Genomic DNA, 26,439 nt, shown 5'->3' with positions numbered 1-26,439 from the left:
AAGCAATAAAGCTTAGCATAACAAAACGAAACCTACTTATTAGCTTAGTGGTTAAATTAATGCAGAGACGCTGCTATTCAAAACCAAGGTTTGAAAACAGCCTCCAACAACCTGATAATGCTGCCTTCAGGATGAAGGAATTTTAATCTGAAATTTGAAGCTGGCACAGATGAATTAATCTATTAAACAGCTATAAGAGGAGTGCAGGATGAGTGGTTCAATTAAGAAATATTTAGGTGGTCAACAGAAGAGAAGCAAAGGAGGCAAGATCAAAAATAGGCTGAAGTTGGGAAATAGAAAAGTAATTTTTATCCAGTAAGAAATGATTCTGGCATAAGATGAAACGATTCATTGGGTTTCTTTCTTTTAATAAATACTAATTGTGAAGGCTGACTTCTAAGCTTATGTATTAAAACCTCCTTCCCTGTTCATCAACCTAACTTTGTTTATTTTTAACTACACGGAGAAAAAGGAGAGTAACAGAGCCCAGATTTCTCTGATGAACTCAGGCTTGTTTTTGGTTTTGTAATTCTACAGTTCAATGAATTTAATATGCATGCAAAAATTGATGTACACAAAGAAAGATGACTTTACACTTCTCAGTTTTTCCATTGTTAAAATAAAGTGAAACAGTCAAAGTAGGCTGTGTAGTCAGCAAGGGTCATATCAGTAGCAGATTTAGCTGACTAAACATTTACTTGTAACAAAGCATTAAACAAGTTAGCTTTATTTATTTTATGGTGCAAAAATATCTTCCCTAGTAATTAAGAAGAAATGCAAAATTGCATTATGAAACTTATATTTATAAAATTTACATTTGTAGAAATAAAATGTTTGCTCAAATTTTCTGCAGAATTCTATATAATAATGTATGTAAAATTATAGTCTTGCTGAGATTATGTCATGTGCTTGTCTTCACATACACATTATTTTTCATTTCCTCATATTTTACAATAAATATTCTGAACATGGGATATATCAAAACCTATGCAGTATTTGTAAATATGGTATGTTATTCTAATTTAGGAGGAAACTGCTTTTATCCCTCAAAGCCTGAGCTACTGTAATTGGGCAGCTGATTATAGTAGTAATAGGTACTACTAAAAATGTACAGCCATCTATATGATGGCTTAACCAATACTAAAATCATTTACTGAGAAAACAGAACATCGCAAAGTAAACTTCCCAACCCAGAGCTGTTTACAAAGAAATTTCTACGTCAATGCAAGGAAGGGTTGAACTACTCAACCCAAACTAATGCAAAAATCTTTACAGAGGAGTTCTATTGGTACACTGCAACTCACTTTTCAGTAAGACAAGATAAATCACAGCAAACGTTTTATCTGATGCCTGTCATTTGTACTAATGAAAGCTGAAATAGATGGGACATCACTACCACATTTGTTTATTTATCTGTTAGTACAATCAGGCAAGAAGTGGGGGATATAAAGTACAAATGGCTTGTCCACCCATATCATTATTCTGTTTCACAGATATATTTCATATGAATGCACCATTCAGATATTTATACCAATAATTTTATTATATTTCCTTCAACTATGTAAATGTTTACATGCACATTTAAAATGCTTTTACATATACCAATAAATGTTATTACCCTCATAGAAGTTAAGAAATACGTAAATCTATATAAGGAGTCCAGCATCTTCCTTTTCTAGCCCAAAGACCCAGCCAGTGAGGTTGGATTGACTTTTGTTGTACCTGTTAATTGTTTATTGGCAATTAAAAGATTGTAATCATTATAAGATAATGTTTCCATGGCTTTATTTGCTTACTATAAGGCCATTCCTTTTGTCATCTTAAATTTATTCCATTTTGGTTTTAACTAGCTTCTTCTAATGATAATAGGCTGTCCTATTTATTTTGATGACTCCCAAGAAATTAATGACTAACATTCAAACAGCTGAAAGAATTTGCAACACATAATCTCTTTGGCCTGTAAAGAAATCAGTTGATTCCTTTATATATATATATATGTTAGTTTTAATTCAATTATGGTACATAATTGCAGCACAATACTCTTGTTTGGTATGTCCTCCCAGAAAAAAAAGAACCTTAATGTTGTCATATTATCACATAGTAGATAAATTATGAAAAGATAATCTATCAGTGCTCCTACACCTTTGTTAACTTCTTTTCCTGAAAATACCTCTTGCTAAATGTCTTGATTAAAGTCTAGGATCACATACATTGCAGCAACTCTCACTGGAAATTATTCGATTAAAGGAGCTATTTTTCTATTTCTTGCTTCCATTTTAGGTCTCAATAAACAACCTATTATAAAATCTAAATTGTGAGCTGCTTATTATATTCATCAACTTTTAATCTGCTTTTCTTTTACATATTTTAGTACTGAATAAACTTAGATTTTAAAGTATATTAGTTTTCTTAATCTACAGCCATACTAGAAAGCCTCAGATAACAGAAAAAAAGAGAAAAAAAGAGGATTAATTACTGCCTATAAACGGAGGTCACAAACAACATTTTAAAGTACTGGACTCGTCCCCGGATTTTACTATACTGAATGTCTGAAAGAGTTTGCCGAGGTTTACTTCAGAATAGCTGTTCATAGACAACCATTTGTCTACTGTGTTCTTCAGCTTTTTGTATCCCTCCTTGTAGGCTTCCAACATCTTCTTCAATTCATCTATAGGGGCAGAGAAAATTAAAAGATTAGAAGGGGGGAATAAATTACTACTTAGCCATGCTTTGCAGAACTTTTATGTCTTTAAAACATGATGATCTCAAAACCCATAATTCTTTGCAAGATGTCTGCTGATGAGCTTGCTATTCCCCTGCTTACATTTTTAAAAAGTACTTTGGTCGGCATGTTTATTTAAGTGTCATACTTGTTATTTACAAACAGATCAAGTGCATCAAGAATTACAACCCACTTGTCATGCCCAACTGTATTGGCACACCAGCTTCTGTCAGTAAATGTTAGGAAGCTTAGTTTGTCCATTAATGCTGAATAAATTGGGGTAGAGAGGGTAGAGAAGAACAGGAATGAGGGAATAGATTCAGCTGTATCACAGAACCAACTGATAGCAAAGAGGTTTAACGAAGAAAACAAAACCAAGTTTAGTGTCACAATTGTCTGACCATCTGCTTTCAATATTGTGAACGTTGTCTCCTGACTAAATTACTGAAGAGCTTTATAATGATGAGGACATTGGGAACTTTCTTTAATTGCTTATTATAAGGCATAGAAAAGTCCCTCCAGAAATGCTCTGAAGGCTATTAAAGTGAAATGAACATTCTGTTCCACACTTACATTTCCCCCTCAAATTTTTAGAAAAGCCATTTATGAGGGCTGCAATCAGAAAATCAGAAATTCTCCTTATGAATTCATTTATGCACTTTTAAAGTGCTTGAGGAAATACTTACAGGCACCCTTCCCCCTTTGCTATATGCATTAACACATTCAGTGGGAATAGCAAGCAAGTTGCATATTTTATTGAGGTACCTTTTTGGGAATATATAGACAAATAGATAGATAGCCTATAGCTAACTTGAGAAAACAAAATCTGAAACTATACGCCACTGGAAGAACCAGAATGACTACAAGAGGTTGTCTTATATCAGATCAAGCTATCCCTTTAGATCAGATTGTTGACTAATTGGTAGTGGTTTTTCTTGGCCCTTTGAAATTGTTTGCTACCAGAAATTACCATCCTCTCTGAAAATAGTGCTGAAAACTAGGCAATTTATTTTATGAAATAAGTAGATAGACAGACCAGCAGATAGATATAAAATGATTACAGGTAGTCCTCAAGTTATGAATGTAATGGAGCTTGCCCATTCCATTCGTAATCCGAGGATTCGTGGGAGTGAATCTTGTACCTTGAACAGGATCACTTCCTCCTTTTGCCCATGCATTCACTAATTGAATGCACAGTTCATTAAGTGCACATGAGGTATTTCAGGGTAGGAAAGGCCATGGGGTGCCCAGTGATGGAACAGGCCACCTGCTTAAGACCACCCAAGGCCTCCCTGACCCACTGAAATACCTCATGCTCCCCACAATTGCTTTCCCCCCCAACCTGCCATGCCTGGTCACTTACCGTGTGATGAACTAGCAAGCCATCTCCTCTCCAGCCTCCCAGCCATGTATGCCCCTCTGCAACTCTGTTTTGGTGTGCTCAGGCCTCTCCTGGCACTTTGCAAGCCAAAATGTAGGTCCGTTTAGGGCTGCGCAGGTAAAGTCCCGGGTGAGGCCTGTGCAGGCCAAAACAGAACGTCAGAGGGGCGGGCCGTTTTGGCCAGCAAAGTACAGGATGAATATTGCAGAGCCTCTGTGGTTGTTTGTAAGGGTGAACAACTGCCGTGGTGCTGCAAGATTTGTACTTTTGGGTCTTGTTTGTAAACACTAGGGGGCGCTGATTGTGTAAGTTTGAACGTTCACTAAGGGAACGCTTGTAACCCGGAGACTAGCTATGTATACTGGAATTTACAAGAGCAGATCATTGTGGAGCCCTTAGTACGCTCTGAACTTGATTATTTTCTTGTGGATATTTCATTATCCAACTAGGTAACATCTTCAGTGCTGTAGTATCACTGTACCAGAGCATTTCAAGACACTGGAGTTTTAAGATACCAAAGTCTAACAACAATTCTTCTAGTAAATGTCCACTGCAACTTGCCTGTGAATTAGACTGGATTGAGAGACTGGCTCAAAGTCACCTAGTGAAATTATGTGATTTAGGATGGGCTTAGAATTTTAGAACTCTTAACCTAACCTGTAGCTGCTTTAACTATTTGAAAGAGCTACTTTGTATGCTTTCCTACAAGCTTTTAAAGCATATCATGCATAGGCTTTGCAGAATTCTAGATTATATTATTGATCTTTTTGTTTTTACTCATTCTCCTTTTATGCAAGTTAGAGAAGTCCCATGAATTTAGTGGATGTTACTAGTTCAAGAGAGTAACAGCGTTTCAATTTGCAAATCTCATGATTTTCCATCATTAATCATATGGTGAGGTATGATGAACATCTAGGAGGGCTATACTTTCCCATTAAGGAAATTAAAAAGAAAATTTCATTAAGGTTTACTATTACATGTCATCCTCACTTAACAACTCATTCATTGATTACTCGAACTCATAATGGTGCTGAATGAGTGGTGATTATGACTGGACTTCGTAGTTACATTGGTTGCAATGTCACTATGGTCATGTGATTGCAATCCAAGTTGCTGGCTCTCAATTATGATATTGCAACATTTTGTGGTTATGTGATTGCCATTTGAAACCTTCTTTGCTGCCATCCTACAAGCAGTGGAGAAGGCAGGTGGTTGTAAATTGTGACCATAAGATATCCTTACTTAATGATCCATGGTGATTTGCTTACAGAGCCCTGGTGGCGCAGCAGACTAAAGCACTGTTATTAACATCAGCTGTCTGCAATTACTGCAAGGTCAAATCTCAGCAGGCTCAAGGTTGACTCAGCCTTCCATCCTTTCTAAGGTAGGTAAAATGAGGACCCAGACTGTGGGGGCAATAAGCTGACTTTGTATAAAATATACAAAACTTTGAAGGCTATTGCTTAACGCATTGTAAGCCGCCCTGAGTCTCCGGAGAAGGGCGGCATATAAATCAAACCAAAAATAAAAAAATAAAAAAATAATAATAATGGCAACCAGAAATGCTGGAATTTCTATCCAATATGTCATTAAAAGTTATAACCACGTTGGAAATTCTGGTCTCAGTTACCATCATAAAGTAAGGGCGACCCATATTCACTATTTTTCACTGAATTAGTTTTTACTGCCAATTTTTTCATTTGTCTAGTCACATCCATCTTTTTATCCTATATAATATATACTTCTATATATTGTATGATTTGCTTGGTTTGATTAATAATTTTATTAATCATTACACTTAAAAAGATAAAAGCTTTTTATCTTTTACAATACAAAATACAAAAGAAACAAGAAAAAGTAGAAAGAGTAGAAATAAGAAAAATAGAAAAGAATAAATAAGAATATAGTAAAGAAAAAGAAAATACATATAAAGAAACCGCTCCGTACCCCAGGAATAGAATTCATGGCCAACTGAGATCTAGTCTACAGTGCCTTCCTCACTTTTTAAAATATACATCTAAAGCAGTGGTTCTCAACCTGGGGGTCGCGACCCCTTTGGGGGTCGAACGGCCATTTCACAGAAGTCACCAAAGCCCTCTCTGGCCCCCTCCACGCCTTCACTCACCCTCACCCTCTGCTTCTGTTGGATCGCCATTCGCTTACCCCGCCCACTCCCAATCTATTGCTGCCTCCTGAGTCCCAGCTGATGGCTAGAGGGAAACAAACCGTTTAAATTCTTGCCGCGGGGCTTCAAAGGCCACCCTACAGCTGATCAGTGTTAAAAGAAAACATATGAGAAGACCGGTGCCTGCAAAAATAGAAAAAAACAGCCCCTTTCAGCTTCAGCATAGGTTAATTACCATAAGTTGATTTGATCAGCCTCCGGACTCTCAGCTGATTTGCTCTCAGCTGTTTTGCGGAGGGATCTGTTGCTAGCTGCAAAGAGAGGAGCAGATTTTTTTCCCCCCTAGCTATGCTGAAAAAACGAAACTGAAAGTAAAGCAGGGTCTTTGCTCCAACGTGACAAAATGAGGCAGAGAGAGATTTCTTTTTCTTTTTCCTCACCAAAAAAGGTAGGTGCAAAACTGCAAACAATGGGAAATTTAGGGCAAAAAAGGAGGTTCAAGATTTTAAAACACAAAAGAAAAAAAGCTCTATTTAACTAGGGAATTGTAATAATTGAGATACTATTAATTGTATATTGTGTTGAAAGCAGAAATGGTTAAATGGTGGTTTGGAGGAATATATGGGGGAAATTATTTGGTTTATTATTATTGGTAAATATAATTAATTGATTTGTAAGAAATTGGATTGCATGGAAATAATTGGAATATTCATGTTCATATTGATTGATATACAAAAAAGATAGTTATATAACTAATTGATTTATATTAAAATGTTGAATTTGTATTAAACAACTGTATTACATAATTACATAATTAACCAATGTGAGGATGGATATAAAAATAGATGACAATGGGAAGGGGTATAATATAGAAGGGAAAAATTGAATTTGATTAAGATTAGAGATGAGGATGAAGGGTAATATTGGTTTTTTTAAAAAATAGATGAGGAATAAATATGGCAAAAAGAAAATATAGAAATTGTAAATTTAATTGAAATGACTAAACACTGGTTAAATTTGTGAACCGGCCAAATACTCTGTTCAAAGAAAATACATTGTATGTTTGTATGTGTGTTTCTAATTATTGCTATTTATTCATATTTGTTCTCTTTTATTCTTTAAAGTTTAACGATTCATTCTTTATCTTAATATCTTTATATTTGTTTGAGGTTGGTTTTCTTCCCTTTCATCTTTTTTATTGTACAGCAATCTTTCTCCTCAAACCTACCACCTCTCTCTTTTCTTTCTTTCTTACTTTCTCTTCCCTCCCCCTCTTCTTCTCCTTCCTACTTCTTCTTCCTTTCTCCTTCTCCTCCTCTCTTCCTCCCTCTCTTACCCTCACTCCTACTCTAATTTCCCTTCCCTTCCTTCATCCCTCTCTATTGCTGTATCCTTTTATGCATATGGACTACTCAGAGGGCTGAAAAAGTTATTTTTGACTGGTCCTCGCACTTTTGACCAGTCCTCGAACTTACGACTGTCCTCACATTTTACGTTTTTTGCCCTATCTTATCCCCATGGTGAAGAGAAGCAGTTGTGAAATGAGTGACATGGTTGTTAAGAATGCTGCACGGGCATAAATGTGAGGATGGTCACAAGTTTGAGGACCAATCAAAAGTGCGAGGATCTGTCAGAAATGACTTTTTTCAACCCTCTGAGTAGTCCCTATACACATAGCCATGGCCACCCGGTCACATGACCAGCTAGCCATGCCCACCCGGTCACATGACCTCCAAGCCACACCCACAAAATAAGCCACGCCCACAGAACCGATAGTAAAAAATTTTAGAACTCATCCCTGGTTGGGGGTCACCACAACATGAGGAACTGTATTAATGGGTCGCGGCATTAGGAAGGTTGAGAACCACTGATCTAAAGTAACTTATATTAGCATTTATTTACTCGAATTAAATTTGTCAATTAGCACTCCTTTAGCTTTTTCACCTCATTCTTGCTTTATTAAACCATGGATCAGTGAAAACTGCCTTGCTCTCATGCAATGTCTACCTTTCTCCTTAGCATTTCATTATTATGATACATATATTAACACATATGATTAAAAAAGGGCTAGTTATGCTAAAAGATTGGACGTGAAGTAGTTCAATTAAAAAACAAAACAAAAGTAACCATGAGAAAAATTTGATCAAGTTTAGTTTGTCTTCTCCAACATGGCTATTGTTAAGAATATAGGAAACTGAAATTTATACATCTAGAAAGTACTGAAGCTGGGGACAATTGTTAAACAATGATTTGATTGAAGACAGAGTCATGTTTTTCTATGGGTTTTTTTTTTGTATACACAAAATTGTCATTTTTTTCATCCAACTAAAATATGATCTTGATGGAGTAACTTACCAAGTAGGGCCAGCCCAAGAGATTTGATTGTCTATAGCAAAGGATGGGATATCATCTTGTCATTCATGTACAGAAGATGAACAATTAAATCTTACTTTGGTAACATTAGTCTGGTAATATTATCTGGTAATAGAACAGTGTCCTTCAGAAAATTTGGGGGCAGCAAATTAGAGATGCCATACCAGGCTATGGGTCATTAAGAGTCTAGTCATTCCACCACTTGCTGCTGCCTCCGATGTACTATAACTGCTATTTCAAGCAGCCACCTCGCTATGTCTAACAGTAGGAACACACACACACGTACAGAGTGTATATTTATACTTTTATACTATATATAGTTATATAAATTATATATACATATAATTATGTATATAATGTTGCTCATATAGAAAAGTGCTTTGCAAAATTAAGGAGGAATATTTTATTTTAAAATATAAAACAATAAAGAGAAAGTACACCACTAGACTATAGCCTTATTTGTACTGCAGCAGTATATGCATTTGAATGACAGAAATGCATTTGATGACTGGGGAGAATAGATTTAAAGAACTGTAGTAATATAGAGCAGGGAAGATGAGAGAGGACACAGCTCCTGATGTGTTTACCTCCTCTACTGATGGGATATTGACTTTTCCCACCAGGTTGGTTAGAAAGGGGACTATTTGCGCTGCCACACAGCAGAGTAAGAATGGCAACCAGCATCGTTCTATGCTCTCCTTAGTAAAAGACAATTGTGACCATTGTATAGCACACAGTCAGTCAATACTTTCAAGCTACCATACCATCCAACTTGGAGATGCATATAAGAACTCTCTTTTTTTCTAAATAAAATTTATATCAATAAAATAGTCCATCTTTTTTGAGAACAGTGTTGTTACATGATGGAAATTGCTTGTAGAACATTCAGATATATGGACAGAACACAATTTTATACAAACTGCTACCATACCCTTGACATTTGTGCAGAAAAAAATCCAGTCTTTTACAACATCAAAACAAGATATATACCGATACTATGCAATGTTTTCACACAGAGCTTCCTAAAGATTTCCTAACTTTTAAATACAATACACAATTAAGTTTTAAACCGAATGATGTAAACTATAAAAGAAAAACAATTTAAATTAAACATTTATTAATTGGTATTTTAATAATTGAAGATAATGTGGAATTTATAAAATGTATTAGCATTCTTCTAAATATTTTCATTATTTAAATAGTGCACAACTAACTAAATAAGAATGATGCACTGATTCCTGAACAGACAAGGCACATTTTTTCATTATTAAAATAGTGCACAAATAAATATAGAAGCCTTTTTTGGCTTGCTTTCACTTGAATAGCAGATTTTTATATTTTATATCCAGTTAATGGACACTTAGTCTTTCTATCTTAAATTATTAGTGAGCAAAGCTGATAATTTATTGTCTCAAATATTACTTGATTTTTGTTAATTCTAAAACTGTGGAGAATTTTAGCAATGGGTGATTTTTCATTTAGAAAGTTGTAGGTTGCTACATACAGTTCTTATTCAATTATTCTTGTCTGTTCAGGAGTCAGTGCATCATTCTTATTTTGTTAGTTTTTTATTTGAAGAATATGCTAAATTATAAACCATTAGAAGGTGATTTTTTAAAACTTCCCCTACATTATTGTATTTAATTATAACAAACACAGGAACACTAACAGTAGACTTTGTTCTAAATTCCTGTGTTTCATCTATTTCTATGCAAAGATAGCAAACAACAGTCAGTCATAATTGATTCTGTCAGATGTTATACAATCAGTCATAATTGTCTTACTGTCAATTTACAGTAAGTTAAATAAATATTCTGTCAATTATGAAATCAGTTAAGGCAAGTCTTCTTTTAATTGCAGATTCCCCACTTTGCAACACACAGTACCCTTATCCATAATAATAGCTCTATCATTTCTACTATGTCAATATAAAAGAGGAAAAATTAGCAGCGCTACAACCCCCCCACAAAATATTTATTTAATATCAGTGATGATTAAAAAGTAGCAAGAGTAATGTTAATTTATGATGTTAATACAAATGTGTTCCAAAACATAGTAATTCCAGTACCATTATGATAAATACAGGTCAGCAAACTCTTGTTATTGTACATAACTCTACAGACATATGTGAATTATATACTGCATTAATTTCAATTCAGTTAATTTACACATTACATGCATAAGATGTATGCAAGGAAAGCTACAGTCAATATTTGGACACTAAAGCTGCTTTATGACTTCCACAAAAATCCCTCAACAAATTTTTCACCACATCCCAACTTTTGGTTTATATATTCTTCTGGTAGCGAACACCATTTCTTCTGTTTAGTAAGAATCTGGCATAACCATTCAAATACCTAATCATTCTTCTATTCTGTTAGATTTTTTTGACAGCAGAATATATTTAATATATGAAAATTATCTCTCTCTTACCAACAAAGAAAACCCTTCAAACAAAGACCATTGATACTATCAGCGTTAGCTGTTAAAGTCCACCACCATTATTCTACAAACAGAGTCTCTTTTGCTTAAAAATAATTATCCTCACTTTCCTTGTTCTGTTACAAAAATATAGCTTCTAGGCTGAATAAAAAATAGGGCCTGAGTGCTTTATTACAGTGATCTCACAAATATTTAGAAGTGTGATTATAAGTCCATTCATTCTTAGTCTAATTCAGATTCAAATCAACATGGAGAGCTATTTTCCTTTGCTGAATCCAGTGCTATGGAACAGAGTTATTGCAGATGTGAGTGAGGAAGCCTGGCCGAGAAACCTGTCTACTTATAAGAGAATAAAGAGCATTGTTGTGGGGTGGGAAAATATTGTAGGGAGGTATCAGAAGGTGCAAATAGTGCTTTTCTCATATTTTACAAGAGCAAAGTTATCCTGAAAATGATAAATTTATTTCAATAGGATGAATGATTGTATCAGGGGTTGAGCAAAAAGCTGTTTTGTATTTCTAACTCCAAAAGAAATTGCACATGCCCCCTTGCTGTGGATTTAAAATACTGTCAGCATATTGGTCAGAATATATTTTATTTATTTTGGGGAGTGTGTATATACATGCGGGGGAACATTCTGCAGGATCATTAAGCACTGTTGTATAAATAAAGTTAGAAGATCAAACGAAAAAGGGGCCTCAGGTTAAATGCTGGAAGACAAGCTTAAATAAAGTTCTGCAGAAAAAAAGCAAGACATGCTGTAATTCCAAGAACCTATTACTTCAGACAATTTACTTCAAAAAATAAAATCAGAATGGTAAATGATTACCCCAAAGCAATCATGTCATCATCACTGAAAGATGGAATAAAATAATTTTTTGTGAAGTGGCTGAATGAGAGCAACTTAAAAGCCACGGAGCCTGTCAGAAGCACATTATTTCTTTTTACACCCCGTTTCCCAATTCATCTCAGTGCTGCTGACTAACCTTGGCTCCCAGCAGGTGGAGCATTTAAAATAAATAGCATTTCCTACAAAATGCGCTCCAACTGCCCCATGACAGACGCTTCCAATTCCTGGCCAGCCACTGGATCAGCTTCAGCGGTATCTAACAAGGTGTAAATACAATAACAAGCATGTAATTAAGTGAACATGATGAAGTTAATGGAGATAATTCATTCCATTTTGGGCTTATGAATATTCTATTAGATGTTATCAGGCAGCTGGAATAGCTGTTAATTTAATCATCATTCAGACCAGCAAAATGTTCTTTGTGCGAGTATAATTGCAGAGAATGAATAATTGATTTGACAATTGTACCAGTGGATTTCAAACAGTTCTGTGCGCTCTCAGAGCAGGAAGGGAGGAGAACTGGAATACTCAAAGCAGTGAAGAGGTGGCAGAGAAGCCAGCCTGTAAATTGAACATTATCAGGACATTATCAGGACACAGATAAAAGACAATTTTTATTTTATCAATGCAACACAATTACATTACAGAGCGCTAGTAATCACTCTGCCCACACTTTAAAAAGGGAAATAAATTACTCTTCATGTAAAAGGACAAAAAATAAATATCAAAACCATTTAGAAACCATTGATATTGGATGTTTAATTTTTTGCATTATATTTCATTATAGAAAATATCAAACTGTGCTTGAAATTGCTGCACATTTAACTCTGTTACCTGGAATCAAATGCACAGATTGTATTTTATACGTATCTCTGAATACAGAATGTTCTATGAATTACAATTATTTATTTCAATTTTTAAAGATATCTATATAGTTAAAATATATTTATTTTAGTATATAAAGTACAACATACCTAAAGCATTTATATTTCATATGAACAAAATGTGTGCGAATCTGTGTTTGTCTATATACTCATACAAACTTATACACATATATAAACATTGTCATTCTATGGATTTTATTTCCTTGAGTAGCAAAACAGGAAATATTTACAATATCATCAAGAGAGGCAATTATTATCACAAAATTTGCTTTCAAACAGTGAAGGCCCAGATCTGCCAGGCAATACTAATTATATACTCACTCTTTCTCTTTAAATGTACCTAATATGGGGAGACTTTTAATGCCCTCAAATATGTTACAACAAATAGGAAAAATGCAACATTTCTGTACTTTTGCTAAATCTATTGAATAACACACATGTAAACCATTGGCTATGTGTGTGCCCAGGGAAATTTAGTGCACAATGCACATAGTGAAACCAACCACCAATAAAGTCTTAAACTCTTATTGTCTGAAAGCTTTAACAGATCCAAAGGAAATTCTGAAATTCCGACTAGTATACCTCTAAGGAAGAGAGGTGTGCTGAGTCCAAGAGATATATGCTCTCAGTTGCATAGGTAGCCTAGAACAGAGCACACAGAGCAAATGGGATTGCTTAATGTTCTTCCCACTGATCCTTCAGCAATTTGCAAAGCCATTATCTGTTAACCAGATATGTTCCAAGTTTAAGATTTAGTATATAACTCACTAACGTAAAATTAATGTTTAGATGTTGTAATATTTACATTTTTCATCGATTATATAAAACAAGATATTTGTGACATTTAGAAATAAGTAAAAATGATGTACTGATAATTTGATTTTAAAAAAATGCTGAAAATCTTAATGGAAAATTCATACTACTAGACAATGCCTGAATTTTTCTGTATTATCATTTTTGAAAACATACATACAGAAATTACAGGTGTTCTCGTCTAATCTTGTATAACTATACTCTCCAGCTATATTAGATCTATCACCCTTAATTTCCAGCAGCTATAGTACACTGGCTATTTGTTTTTATTCTTTGTTGCTAATTATTAAAGTTCCAACCATATTTCTAACATCTGTAATGTATAAATAGTATGGATCCAAGTGAAAAGTTGGAAAAAAAGGGGAAAACCCCTAATATTTCATTTCCCTCAAAAGGCTTTTGGAATGACCCTCATACATATTGTTTAAAATATTTCCTTAAAATCTCATTGAAGTCTCTTTCCTCTCACACTTACTTCCTTTCATGACTTGGATATATCCATATTATTTTCTTGGCAACAATATTGAAATGCCTTGGTGGCTAGAGCCTTAGTAGAGCAGCAGACTAAAGCATTGTTAAGTAACACCAGCTGCCTGCAATTACTGCAAGTTCAAATCTCACCAGGCTCAAGGTTGACTCAGCCTTCCATCCTTTCGAGGTAGGTAAAATGAGGACGCGGTTTGTGGGGGCAATAAGCTGACTTTGTATAAAAAAGAACACCGCTTAGGGGGCCCCGAAAGCCCTACTAAGCAGGTATATACAAAAGTATGAAGGCTATTGCTTAACGCATTGTAAGCCGCCCTGAGTTTCCAGAAAAAAAATAAATAAATTGAACCAATAAATAAATAGTGCCTTCTTCCAGATTTTTTAAAGATCAACTTTGCTATCTACAAACTGGGATTACTTGGTGTTGACCAAGATTCAAGTACTAATCCTGTCCAATTAGCCTTGTCTAGGCGTGCCCATCTCTGTGATTTTTTTCACTTAATATTTTTAGCTTAAAATGGATTGCCAGTTACATGGCAAGTATAAGGGTTAGCATATGCAAGTTGTTAGAATCTTTATTGATATGCCTGGCATACCTGAAACACAAGAATAAAGGTACTATTAACCCAGATATAGATGCTATTGAAGATTCAACCATAATAACAGGTGTATGTTAGAATTTGTAAGGATCACCTAATATGTTTTAGTAAGTATATCCATAACTTAATTAATAGTAAATATGAAGAGTATGATAGATAAGGAGACATAAAGTTAATAGTCCAATCATGCAAGTCAGTAAATAATCTAAAATTGCCCAGTCTAAAATTCCAGCAAAAGTAATCCTGGTTGTCTGAAAATCCCTAAATTGTATTCCCAACACATCTGAAGCAGCTAAGGTAAGAATCAGCAAATTTTATTATAACATTGTAATGCCTTTAAGTTGGGTGTCATTTTTTCTGTTTCAGAAAGCTTTACACACCCCCATTGGGGCCCCAGGCCAATTGCCAGATCCAAGTCTTTAGCCCCTTTTGGAAGATCAAAAGGATAAGTGCGGATCTCACCTTGGAAGGCACAATGTTCCAGAAGATGAGAGCCATGGCAGAAAAGGCTCTTCTTCTGGACCCCGCCAGCTGGAATTCCTAGACTGATGCAGGAAGCCCCTTCTGTCAGTATGGGTGGAGCAGGCCAACCTCACTGGGGTGAGATAGTTTCTCAAATATCCTGGACCCAAAACGTAAAGGGCTTCTAAGGTAATAACCAAAACTTGAATTTGATCCAGAAGCAAACTGGCAGCCATTGGAGCTTGCAAAACAGCGGTGTAACATGGGACATTCTAGGGACCACAAGAACCTTCCAGCAAACTGCTTTCTGTACTATCTATAGCTTTCAAATACTCTTTGTGAGCAGCCCGATGTAGAGCAAGCAGGAGTTGTGAGTCTAGGAGAACCCCCCAAGTTGCGCACTGGGTCTGTCTGAGGCAGTGCCCATCAAGAACTAAAGATGTTAAAACCAAAAGTGCTTTTTCAAGAGGCAATTGGACTTTCTTGATTTTTTTAATTTTTTTTGACTTTCTTGATTTTTTTTTGAAGACGTTTCACTTCTCATCCAAGAAAGTTCTTCAGCTCTGAACAACCATGACCTAGATGACTGAGAATCTCATAGACATAAAGAAGTTAAAGTCCTGGATTCTGAAGCTCCACACACTCAAAAGCCACTTGCCAGGCTTAAGCCAAAGCCTGTTGTCCCCTATCCAGAGTCCACAGTTTCTAGGTACCGCAAGAGGGCAGCAGCAGCAGTATTTGGGTCACCAGGAATGGAGATATAAAGCTGAGTATCATCAGCATACTGTGGTACCTCATACCCAGTGGCTTCATGTAGATGTTAAAAAGAAGTGGAGAGAGTACTGAGCCCTGCAGCATATCATAAAGGAACTCTGAGAACAGAATTTGCAGCTCAAGCAAAAATGGCTAGCAGGACAATGCCCTGTGACAGAAGTGGAGGGAATGTGCCCCGAGTAACCTCAACAGAAACTTATAGTTGACAGTGTCTCACCATATCACCACTAAGATAATGAATGAGGCATTATTTATCATTCATAGGCCAAGGAACAGTTAAGGATGAAATCAGTCAACTTCCTCAGTGAATTTGGGATGAAATGGAGGCTGTGTTAGACATCTGGCAGTAGATTGTGGAGAAGAACCAGAAAGTATTTGAAAAGTAGGTATAGTACAGAATTGCTAGATTCTGTTATTTAAAAAAGAGAAATGTTGTTGCTAGTGTAATAAGTAAAACTATACTGTGCTTTCACTTAACATTTTCTTACTATTAATACATCTAATAATCTTAAAAGTTTTAAAATAAGTAATTACTTAGTAAACTATAACTTATTAAATTAGTGAATGAACTTGTTTTTAGTCTCACAAACCCAGTTGGTTTTTCTGCACTTGGTGTTGCCACTAAACAAACCTGAGTTTTCTATGTCTAAGCCTTGAATAATTGTCCTGTCATTACTTCAGTATCCTCTATGTCCCTTACCTGACAAAGTAAAAACCTCTGCCCTCTGCTTAATTTGCTGTATCATTATTATTGGGAATCATAACACATGGTAGTACATGAACTAATTATTTTCTTTCTGTAAATTTCTGTATGAAAGATTTTTTAAAAAATAAATCTTCCTATTTGCTAGATATGCATGAGTAATTTGCATGAAATAATAACTGCACAGGAATTTGGATAATAAGACACTAATTCTTCATCCTGGCAGTTGTTAGCATACTGGTCCTTCAGAATGAAAGACTTTTAAGTTCCAGTGATAAATCCTAATTTGTTACCAAAGGATCAGTCTGGTCAAGTTGGAAGGGACGTTGGAGGTCTTCCAATCCAACCTCCTGAACAACCTGTTCAGGCAGGAAGCCCTATACCATTTCAGACATATGTTGTCCAATCTCTTCTTAAAAACTTCCAGTGTTAGAGCATTCACAACTTCTGGAGGCAAGTTGTTCCACTGATTAATTGTTCTGTCAGGAAATAGTAAGCAAATACTGTTTACTACTTTTAATACTATTGTTATTGATATTAGGAGATATTTTTAAGTCATTTAAGGCAATCAGGATGCATAAGAAAGGGATACAGCATAATCTTGAATACCTTCATAATGGAAGACAGGTGAGGGAAAGCAAAAAAACACAAGTTGCTCCCATGCAGTGGTGGGTTCCTCCCGGTTCCACCGAGCCGGTAGCGTTGACAATATGACATCACTGAACCAGTTCTGGGGCCCCACCCGCCTCCACCCCCCCGTGTTATTCTTACCTTTTATTTGGCCCCACCCCCAATCTATTGCTGCCTCCTGAGTCCCAGCTGATGGTTAGAGGGAAAAAAAACTGTTTAAACTCTTGCTGCGGGGCTTCAAAGGGCCGCCCTACAGCTGATCAGTGTTAAAAGAAAACAAATGAGTAGACCGGTGCCTGCAAAAATAAATGGGTAGATTAGTGCCTGCAAAAATAAATGAATAGATCAGTGCCTGCAAAAATAAATGGGTAGATCGGTACAGCCTTAGCGAAGGGCTGCGACACTAGGGACGCAGAACCGGAGGTCGGGGAGGGGGTTGGAGTTCGATTTGAAGAGGGCTGTTCCATCAGCATAGTGAGTGGGAGGGGCAGATATGGCGGAAGCTGGGGACCATATCATGTGCGGGGAATGCGCACTCGCTATCTTAGAGCGATTGCGCACTCCGGCCCCCAATGCTTTTCTTGTTCCCCAGGCTGTCCAGATTCTCAGGGCCAGAGCCTCCGGCTGATGCTGTGCAATGCCAGGTCCGTTGTTAATAAAGCCCCCCTCATTCACGATCTTATTCAGGAGGGGGAGGCGGACCTGGCGGGCATTACGGAGACCTGGTTGGGCCATGAGGGGGGAGTCCCCCTCGTGGATATATGCCCACCAGGCTTCCGTGCATTTCATCAACCGAGGGCTCAGGGCAGGGGCGGGGGGGTGGCGGTTATTATAAAGGAAGGTCTAGATCCAAGGGAGACCACTGTTCCACAGATAGCCGGATGTGAGTCCCTCTTTGTGAAGTGGGGTCATGGAGTACAGATGGGCTTGTTGGTCACGTACCTGGCTCCCTGCCACGTGGCAACGGCCCTGCCCGAGCTCCTTAACGTTATAGCCGAGGTGGCGGTGGCTACCCCCAGACTTGCCATCATGGGGGACTTTAACCTGCCATCCATCGGTGAAACGTCTGAGGTGGCTCGAGAGTTCATGGCTTCCATGACGGCCATGGACCTTACTCAGTTAATTCATGACCCCACTCACACAGGGGGACACACTCTGGACTTAGTTTTTGTCTCTGGTCAGTGGTTGAGTGGCCTTGATATAGGGGATATAGTCATCGAACCCTTGTCATGGTCTGACCACTCGCTCCTTCGACTGGACTTTCTAACCGCTGCACCCTGCCGCAGGGAGGCGGGACCGACAAGGTGGTTCCGCCCCAGGCGCCTGATGGACCCTGACAGGTTCCAGATGGAGCTTGGGCCATTTCCTGAGATTCTGGCTCATGACTCGGCGGAAGACCTGGTGGCCGCCTGGGACAGTGCGGCTGCCGGGGCCTTGGACCGAGTCGTGCCTTTGCGGCCTCTGACCCGGCACCGAACTCACCTAGCTCCTTGGTTCTCCGAGGAGCTTAGAGAGATGAAGCGCCAGAAAAGACGCCTGGAGAGTAGCTGGAGGACCAGCCGCTCCGAATCTGACCGAACACGGGTGAGGTCTCATATTAAGACCTACCTAGTGGCGATAAAAGCGGCGAAAACTAGCTATTTTGCCGCTCTTATCGCGTCATCAGATAATCGCCCAGCCGCCCTGTTTAGGGTGACCCGCTCCCTCCTCCATCTGGAAGTGCGGGATGACCCCTTGCAGGGTCGAGCTGAGGATTTTGTGCAATATCTGTATGACAAAATCGCTCAGATTCGAGAAGGGCTGGCCTCTGACTGGGTATGTCCGGACGGGATGACTGAGGCAGGTCTTGAGAGTGTTATCTGGGGGGAGTTCGATCCTGTGACTCCCGAGGACATGGACAGGATCCTGGGACGGCTGAACGCGACCACATGTTTATTGGACCCGTGTCCCTCCTGGTTGGTACTGGCCTCCCGGGAGGTGACGCGAGGCTGGCTCCAGATGATTGTTAACGCTTCTTTGGGTGAGGGGGTCCTGCCGGCCGCTTTGAAAGAAGCGGTGGTGAGGCCCCTCCTCAAGAAGCCCTCTCTGGATCCGGCTGTTTTGGCTAACTATCGTCCAGTCTCCAACCTTCGCTTCGTTGCGAAGGTTGTTGAGAGTGTGGTGGCGCAACAGCTTCCCCGGTACCTGGATGAAGCTGTCTATCTAGACCCGCTCCAGTCCGGCTTCCGGCCTGGGCACAGCACGGAAACGGCATTGGTCGCATTGGTGGATGATCTCTGGAGGGCCCGGGATAGGGGTCATTCCTCTATCCTGGTCCTGTTAGACCTCTCAGCGGCTTTTGATACCATCGACCATGGTATCATGTTGCACCGGTTGGCGGGGTTGGGGGTGGGAGGCACCGTTTTGCGGTGGTTCTCCTCCTACCTCTCCGACCGGTCGCAATCTGTGTTGACAGGGGGGCAGCGGTCGACCCCGAGGCACCTTGCTTGTGGGGTGCCACAAGGGTCGGTACTCTCGCCCCTTCTGTTCAACATTTATGTAAAGCCGCTGGGTGAGATCATCCGTGGCTTCGGGGTGGAGTTCCATCAATACGCTGATGACACCCAGCTGTATATCTCCACCCCAGGCCACCCCAATGATGCCCTTGAAGTGTTGTCCCAGTGCCTGGAGGCCGTGCGGGCCTGGATGGGGAGAAACAGGCTCCAACTCAACCCCTCCAAGACCGAGTGGCTGTGGCTTCCGGCGTCCCGATATAGCCAGCTGACGCCATCGCTGACTATTGGGGGTGAATCACTCGCCCCCACGGAGAGGGCTCGCAACTTGGGCGTCCTCCTGGACGCACGGCTGTCCTTGGAAGATCATTTGACGGCCGTGGCCAGGGGGGCTTTTTATCAGGTTCGCCTGATACGCCAGTTGCGTCCCTTTCTAGATCGGGACTCCCTACGCACAGTCACTCAGGCCCTCGTCACCTCCCGCCTGGACTACTGCAACGCTCTCTACATGGGGCTCCCCCTGGGGTGCACCCGGAGGCTCCAGCTGGTCCAGAACGCGGCCGCGCGGGGGATCATGGGGGCGACGAGGCGCTCCCACGTGACACCTCTCCTGCGCGAGCTGCACTGGCTCCCGGTGGTCTTCCGGGTGCGCTTCAAGGTGTTGGTGACCACCTTTAAAGCGCTCCATGGCTTAGGGCCGGGGTACTTACGAGACCGCCTTCTGCCACCAATAGCCTCCCACCGGCCAGTACGCTCACACAGAGTGGGCCTCCTCAGGGTGCCGTCCGCCAGGCAATGTCGGCTGGCGACCCCCAGGGGGAGAGCCTTCTCTGTGGTGGCGCCTACCCTCTGGAACACCCTCCCCCCAGAATTACGCATAATAACAGACCTCCGGATTTTTCGTCGGGCCCTAAAAACCTATTTATTCCAACAAGCTGGGCTGGCTTGACCAAATTTTTAATTTTTAAATTGATTTTAAATTGGAAATGGTTTTAATTCGGCCAAAACATTTAATTATTTTAAATAGTTTTTTTTTAGATTCACCATGTTTGTATATATGTCTTGTTTTTACCTTGGCTGTGCACCGCCCTGAGTCCTATTTTGGAGAAGGGCGGTATAAAAATTTAATTAATTAAATTAAATTAAATTAAGCTCTGCAAGCAGTTAAAAGCCTGGTAGACCAGTACCTCTGCTAAATCCTAAATAATTGTCACATAACCATCAAGCCACGCCCACAAAATAAGCCACACCCACAGAACAGGTAGTAAAAAAAAATTAGAACCCACCCCTGCTCCCATGATATAGAAATGTTTCTCTTCTGCAGGTGGAATCACGGTATGAAACAAAGAATGTCTATGAAGTGTAATGGCTCTGGATGGCTTCATTAAACTACAATTCATATATTGCTTTAGTGGATGTGGTGGAGGTGATCTGAAGGTTGTAAACTTAAGGCAAAATTTTTTCCTGCCATGTCTTCCTTATTATCCCCAAAACATGGGGAAAATAATGCTACTTTTTCGCTGATGGTTAGCAAACCCAAATTATAAAGAGCAGCTTGCTGTAGTTTCCTGCTCTCCAAAGTGAATTGAGTGGGTTTTAGTCTTGTTGTGAGCTGTCTCAACCATTTGAAAAAAGTTATTGGAACAGAAAACATTTCTCACAGAGTACCTAATATTCAAACAATTTTATTAAGTTGAAATTCTGAGGCATATTTTCTAGCCAAATAAGAAAAAAGTGGCTAGGTGAGTAGAGGCAGAAGAAAAGACATTTTTTGCCTACCAACCACGACTTTCAGTAAGTTCTCGCATCAAACAAATATATATATAAAAGATGTATATGTGTACAGATTGTACACCTTCAAGAGCCCCTCTCTGAGGGAAATGGGCAGTTAAGAAATAGGAAAAATATAAATAAATAAATAAATAAATAAATAAATAAATAAATAAATAAATAAAGCATCAAGACATGTGAAATTATTATGGCTAAATTTATGTTGATAATCTTATTATAAACATTGACCTTTATCTTCTACATCTTTCTCAATTTTTAAAATATACTGTATGTTATTTACATATAACCATGTTTTATTATTTTTATATTGTCGACATTAAGGCTTTAGGAGTGTCATTTCAGAATACATATTGCTAATGCTGCCTAAATTTCAAATTGTCTTGAATTTGTTGCTAATTGATTGGAATAATGCCTGCAATTGTATGAAATCCAACATAAATTTAAGGCGAAAAAGATACAATCAAATCCAAAATCATTCTGTATGGATAAAAAATGAGTCACAAAAATTAAGATAGCTTAATTTAAACATAAAGACTTATCAAAAGATAAAATTATAAACCCTGCCATTGACAATCACAAACAAAAATGTAACAAAACAAAACAAAACAGGAAAGAAACAGTGAATAAGCAAAGTCAGTGTGAAGACATCACCTGCCAACATATCTAAAAACTGCTTCCTGAATGCTTCATTTCACAGGAATTTCTGTTTGCTATAGGGCAGTGATGGTTAACCTTTTTGGCGCCAAGTGTCCATAATGCGCACGCGAATCCATGTGCACGTGCCAGACCCTCCAAAATGCAATGCGAGCACCCCCTGTGCATGCGCCCCACGAATGGCCCCATGCATGCACATGTGCCCCCCGCACATGTGTCCCGTCCTCCTGTCCCGTTTTGGAAAGTCCTGCACCAACCTGGAAGCCAAAATGGGGCGCGGGGGGCTGCATGAGGCACCCCTACGTCCTATTTTGGGCCTGGAAAGCCTCTTGCACTAACCTGCACCATCCGCATGCGCCAATTTGGTGTAGTGGTTAAGACATTAGGCTGGAAAATGGGAGACAGTGAATTCTTAGGCAGAAAGCCTGAGCTGGGTAACTTTTAGTCTGTCACTTTCTCAGCCCTAAGAAAGAGGCAACAGCAAAACATTTCTGAAAATCTTGCCAGGAAAACTATGGACTAGTCCTGAAATGATTCAGAGGCACGAAAGGAGAAAAAAAAATAGTGGTAAAAGGTGAAACTTTAGTCTACTCTTTCTTGCCAATTAAGCTGTTGAGTCTTTAAAGAATACAAGTTCATTCATTAGTTGCAACTTACCTCAGACTTCTTTTTACATTTTTTTAAAGAAACCACTAAATGTTAGTAACGTTGACATTGTCAGTTATTTTTAAAAATGTTTTATTTGTCATTCATTATTTGAGTTTGCCCAAAGTATTATCTAAAAGAAATTTTCATATAATCCTCACAAGACATATAGGAAAAATATTCTCTACAATTTTCTTGTCATATTTTATGTTTCTTTTAAACCTCTATGGTATAATATTACTAAAACGTCTTGGACTAGCTTCATGATTAACTATTACAGTTTATATTTATAGCAATCTGTTAAATTTCTTCCTTTGTACATATTGCCAAATCACATTTATTTTGTCAGCATTTTAGAATCTTTTAAATTTAGTCAGGTAAAATGTCAACTTTTTAACACTAGGAATTTTGAATGCTTTTTGTGACTCCATTATTTAATAGTACTTGTGTTTTTTAGAGAATGCATATTTTATTGCTTAATCTCATTGTTATTACTGGTTTATTTATTTTAGCTGCAGCCAAAGTTTCATTTTTCTTTTGGGAACACTTTTTAATTATACTTAGAAAGTGATTCAGTGCTTTCACTTTCAATGAAAGTGATATTGTTAAATTTATGTACATGTTTCACTGAAAGTCATAAGCTTAAATCTATTATTTAAAAACAATCACTTCTATATGTATGGATTTAAACATACAACTGGAATCTATCAAAATTATATATCACAGTCAAATTTCAAATTTACATTCATGCATATTGAGCATGCTATTCTTTCTCAGGTCAAGTAGTGCATGCAAAGCTCAAGACAGGACCAAGAAATAGTAAGTAACAGAAAGGAAGGCATGGGAAATAAAAGGCATAAAAGGAAATATAGTTAAAACTTGTTTAAATCAAGATCATTTTACTCCATACTTACCTTACCTTGCAAGCCAATCTGTCTTCCATCCTGAGAACACAGTGTTCATTGTTCTCTAAACTTCTCACCTCCCCTTTTTTGAGGATTCCCAAATCACAAATTTTCTTAGTCTTTCTCTACCTCTTAGCACTTTCACTCTTTCTTCCAACTTTTTTAAAAAGTTCATTCTCATTCATTCTCTCTATGACAAAATTATTTCAACAGAATTTTTATATTGATCATTCACTTTTGTATTTCATCCACATGTATTCAGCACTCATACATTCTTCACTTTATCTTCCCCCATACTTAAATATCCAATTCCCATCACGATTAATTTATTTTGATGATATGTCCCAAATCAGTAGAAACATGCTCAGAGATTCAGTTGTTTATCTTCTTTTGGCACATATTTGTTACTAGCAAAAATGCATATACTAACCACTATATTTCTACTTGTGTTTGTGTTTCTTAAAATGTTCCATTTATTTCCCCATCTTTAGTAAGCACTATACCACATAGTACACAAATATAACTAGATTCTCATGTATAACTTAGACATATTTGTACAAATTTTCATGCTATATACATACATTTTCATATCCACTCTCTTTATTTCATTATATTATCTATCTATTATTTATTTATTTATTTATTTTATCTAAAATTGGCTTCAAATTATTCAGGTTTTAGTCAACAACTCAGAATCATGTGCATACAAATGTACAAATACATGTACATCTACAACAAATGTACTTCTAATGTGGCAAGCATTTTTATACATTTACTTATAAATATATTAAACTGCAGAATATCATGCAACTTCATTTTTCCCTTCTCAGTCCTAAATGATTAATGAATGGCTTTTTTTCATTTTTCTTATTAGCCTAACACCACCAACTTTTGTAGCACAATGTAAAGTAATTATTTTCACTTTTTTCCACACAGCTTTCACCACCTTTTTCCATACCCAATTCTCCTGGGAGACTCCTAAGAGACTAATCCACCTTTTAATACATTTAATACATTTTCATACAATAGGTATGCTTTTCCAACAATCTTTCTACTTTCATTCTACATTCATGTCTTTCTTTTCTTTCCATGACTTTCCATCCCCCCAAAATCCACTCATGAAACTACTCAAAATGGTCTTTGCATTCAGTGCTTATATTATTCTTGTATGTTTCATCATAAACAATCAAATCAATCATCCTTTTACATCTATGTACATTCCATTTTCATGTGTAATATTGTAAACTGTCCAGATTTGCCTTGTGGTGAGAAGGGCAGCAAAAAAATTAAATAAATAATAATGTGTACATATCACATGCACATTCAAGTGTCCAAGTATTCAAAAGAAGCAGATTTTTCTGAGAAACTCAGGCTACCATGACAGAAGGCGGACTATCCGAAGAGAGCCTGCTCCAGGCGACCCAGAGCGTGGTAGAACTTGCCCCCACTCACGGAGGCAAGCAGCCCAAATGGAACCAAACCAGCAGCCCAACCGGAACCAAATTGCAGCCCTCCCTGGACATCAAAGCCGAGATGCCAGTCTCAGTGACCAAAACAAGAAAAGATGAGTATTGGTGGAAAAAAGTCCCTAAAGCAGCTGAGGTTGAGCTCCCCCACCCTAGAATCCAGGGCTGGGGGAAATCCCTGAGTGAGCTAGGAAGACTGGAATGGATGATGGACTGGGAATGGGCCAGGCTCTCAAAACCTATGACCCCCCCAGCTGCAAGACGTTGACGACTTTCTACAAGATCTAGAAGCCAGATTTGAGGAAGTGGAGGAGGATCTGTACACGGAGGATGAGCTCCAAAACCTAAAGCGGTGGGGGTGGGAGGGACCCATTAAGGAACACATCTGTGAATTCAGGAAAGTCGTGGGGAAGCTACCCCCTTTGCTGGAGCGGCTATTAGTTCACTTTTTCAGAATGAGCCTGGAAAAGCAAATTGCCCAACTGCCTATCAGGACATTCCAAACCAACTCTCTGAGTGGTTCCGAGTGGACATAAAAGTTGACTGTGGATTGTGAACCAATGACATGCGGAAGCAAAGGAAGGAGGCCAACCAGACCGGAGACCATCCAGCCGATGGGAGGTCACAGCAGCACAGCCGCCCGAAAACAAACCCACCCATGAAGCCAGTTGAAATGCTACAGATGCGAAGGGATGGGCCACATTTCCTCGGCATGCACATCTCCAGCTCTGAAACCCAAGCCAGAGCCACCACCCAGGGCATGCCCGGAATGAGGTCCCAGGCATGCCATCGACATGTCCCGAAAAGCCCTCCAGGCTGTAGAGGTCCCTCCTAACCCAGTCAAAGAAGGGGGGGGGGGACTCCAGCCAATGATGACCAATTGTCGGATCCCTATGACAGTGAGGATGATGGTGAAGATGATCTGATGGTGAGTGAACCGATCCATCCCTTCGTCCTCCCTATACGTCTCACAGCCCCAGAAACAGGGACCCGGGGCACTTTTCAAGCCCTAATAGACACAGGCTGTACTAGATGACTGATTAACCTAGCCACGGTCCTGGGGATTAGAATGAAGAGACCGGCCCACCTGATTATATTTGAACAGGTCGATGGTCCCTATTGGGGAGAGCCTACGCCACCCATCTGACTGAACCAGTGAAACTAGAGTTAGCGGAGCACTGGGAAGCAATTCGATTCATAATAGCCCCCAAAATGACAGACGCGGTCATACTGGGACTCTCC

At 38.7% G+C, this 26,439-nt stretch overlaps 1 protein-coding gene across 1 annotated transcript in view; it reads right to left on the bottom strand.

The window, feature by feature from the left end:
- Window positions 1-2,440: 2,440 nt before the first annotated feature.
- The window catches only part of POLA1 (DNA polymerase alpha 1, catalytic subunit), a 568,283-nt gene continuing 544,284 nt past the window's right edge, over window positions 2,441-26,439 (bottom strand). The window contains exon 37 of the mRNA XM_070943339.1: window positions 2,441-2,668. Coding sequence (XP_070799440.1) covers window positions 2,493-2,668 — 176 coding nt within the window. The 3' untranslated portion in view covers window positions 2,441-2,492. The remainder of the gene's footprint in view (window positions 2,669-26,439) is intronic.

The sequence above is a fragment of the Pituophis catenifer genome, unplaced genomic scaffold (assembly GCF_029215685.1).
Source record: "Pituophis catenifer annectens isolate HBS135680 unplaced genomic scaffold, rPitCat1.0.hap2 SCAF_4, whole genome shotgun sequence".
Classification (NCBI taxonomy): Eukaryota; Metazoa; Chordata; class Lepidosauria; order Squamata; family Colubridae; genus Pituophis; species Pituophis catenifer.
Note: the sequence above shows the minus strand (reverse complement) of the source record. Positions and strands in the feature narration are given on the sequence as shown.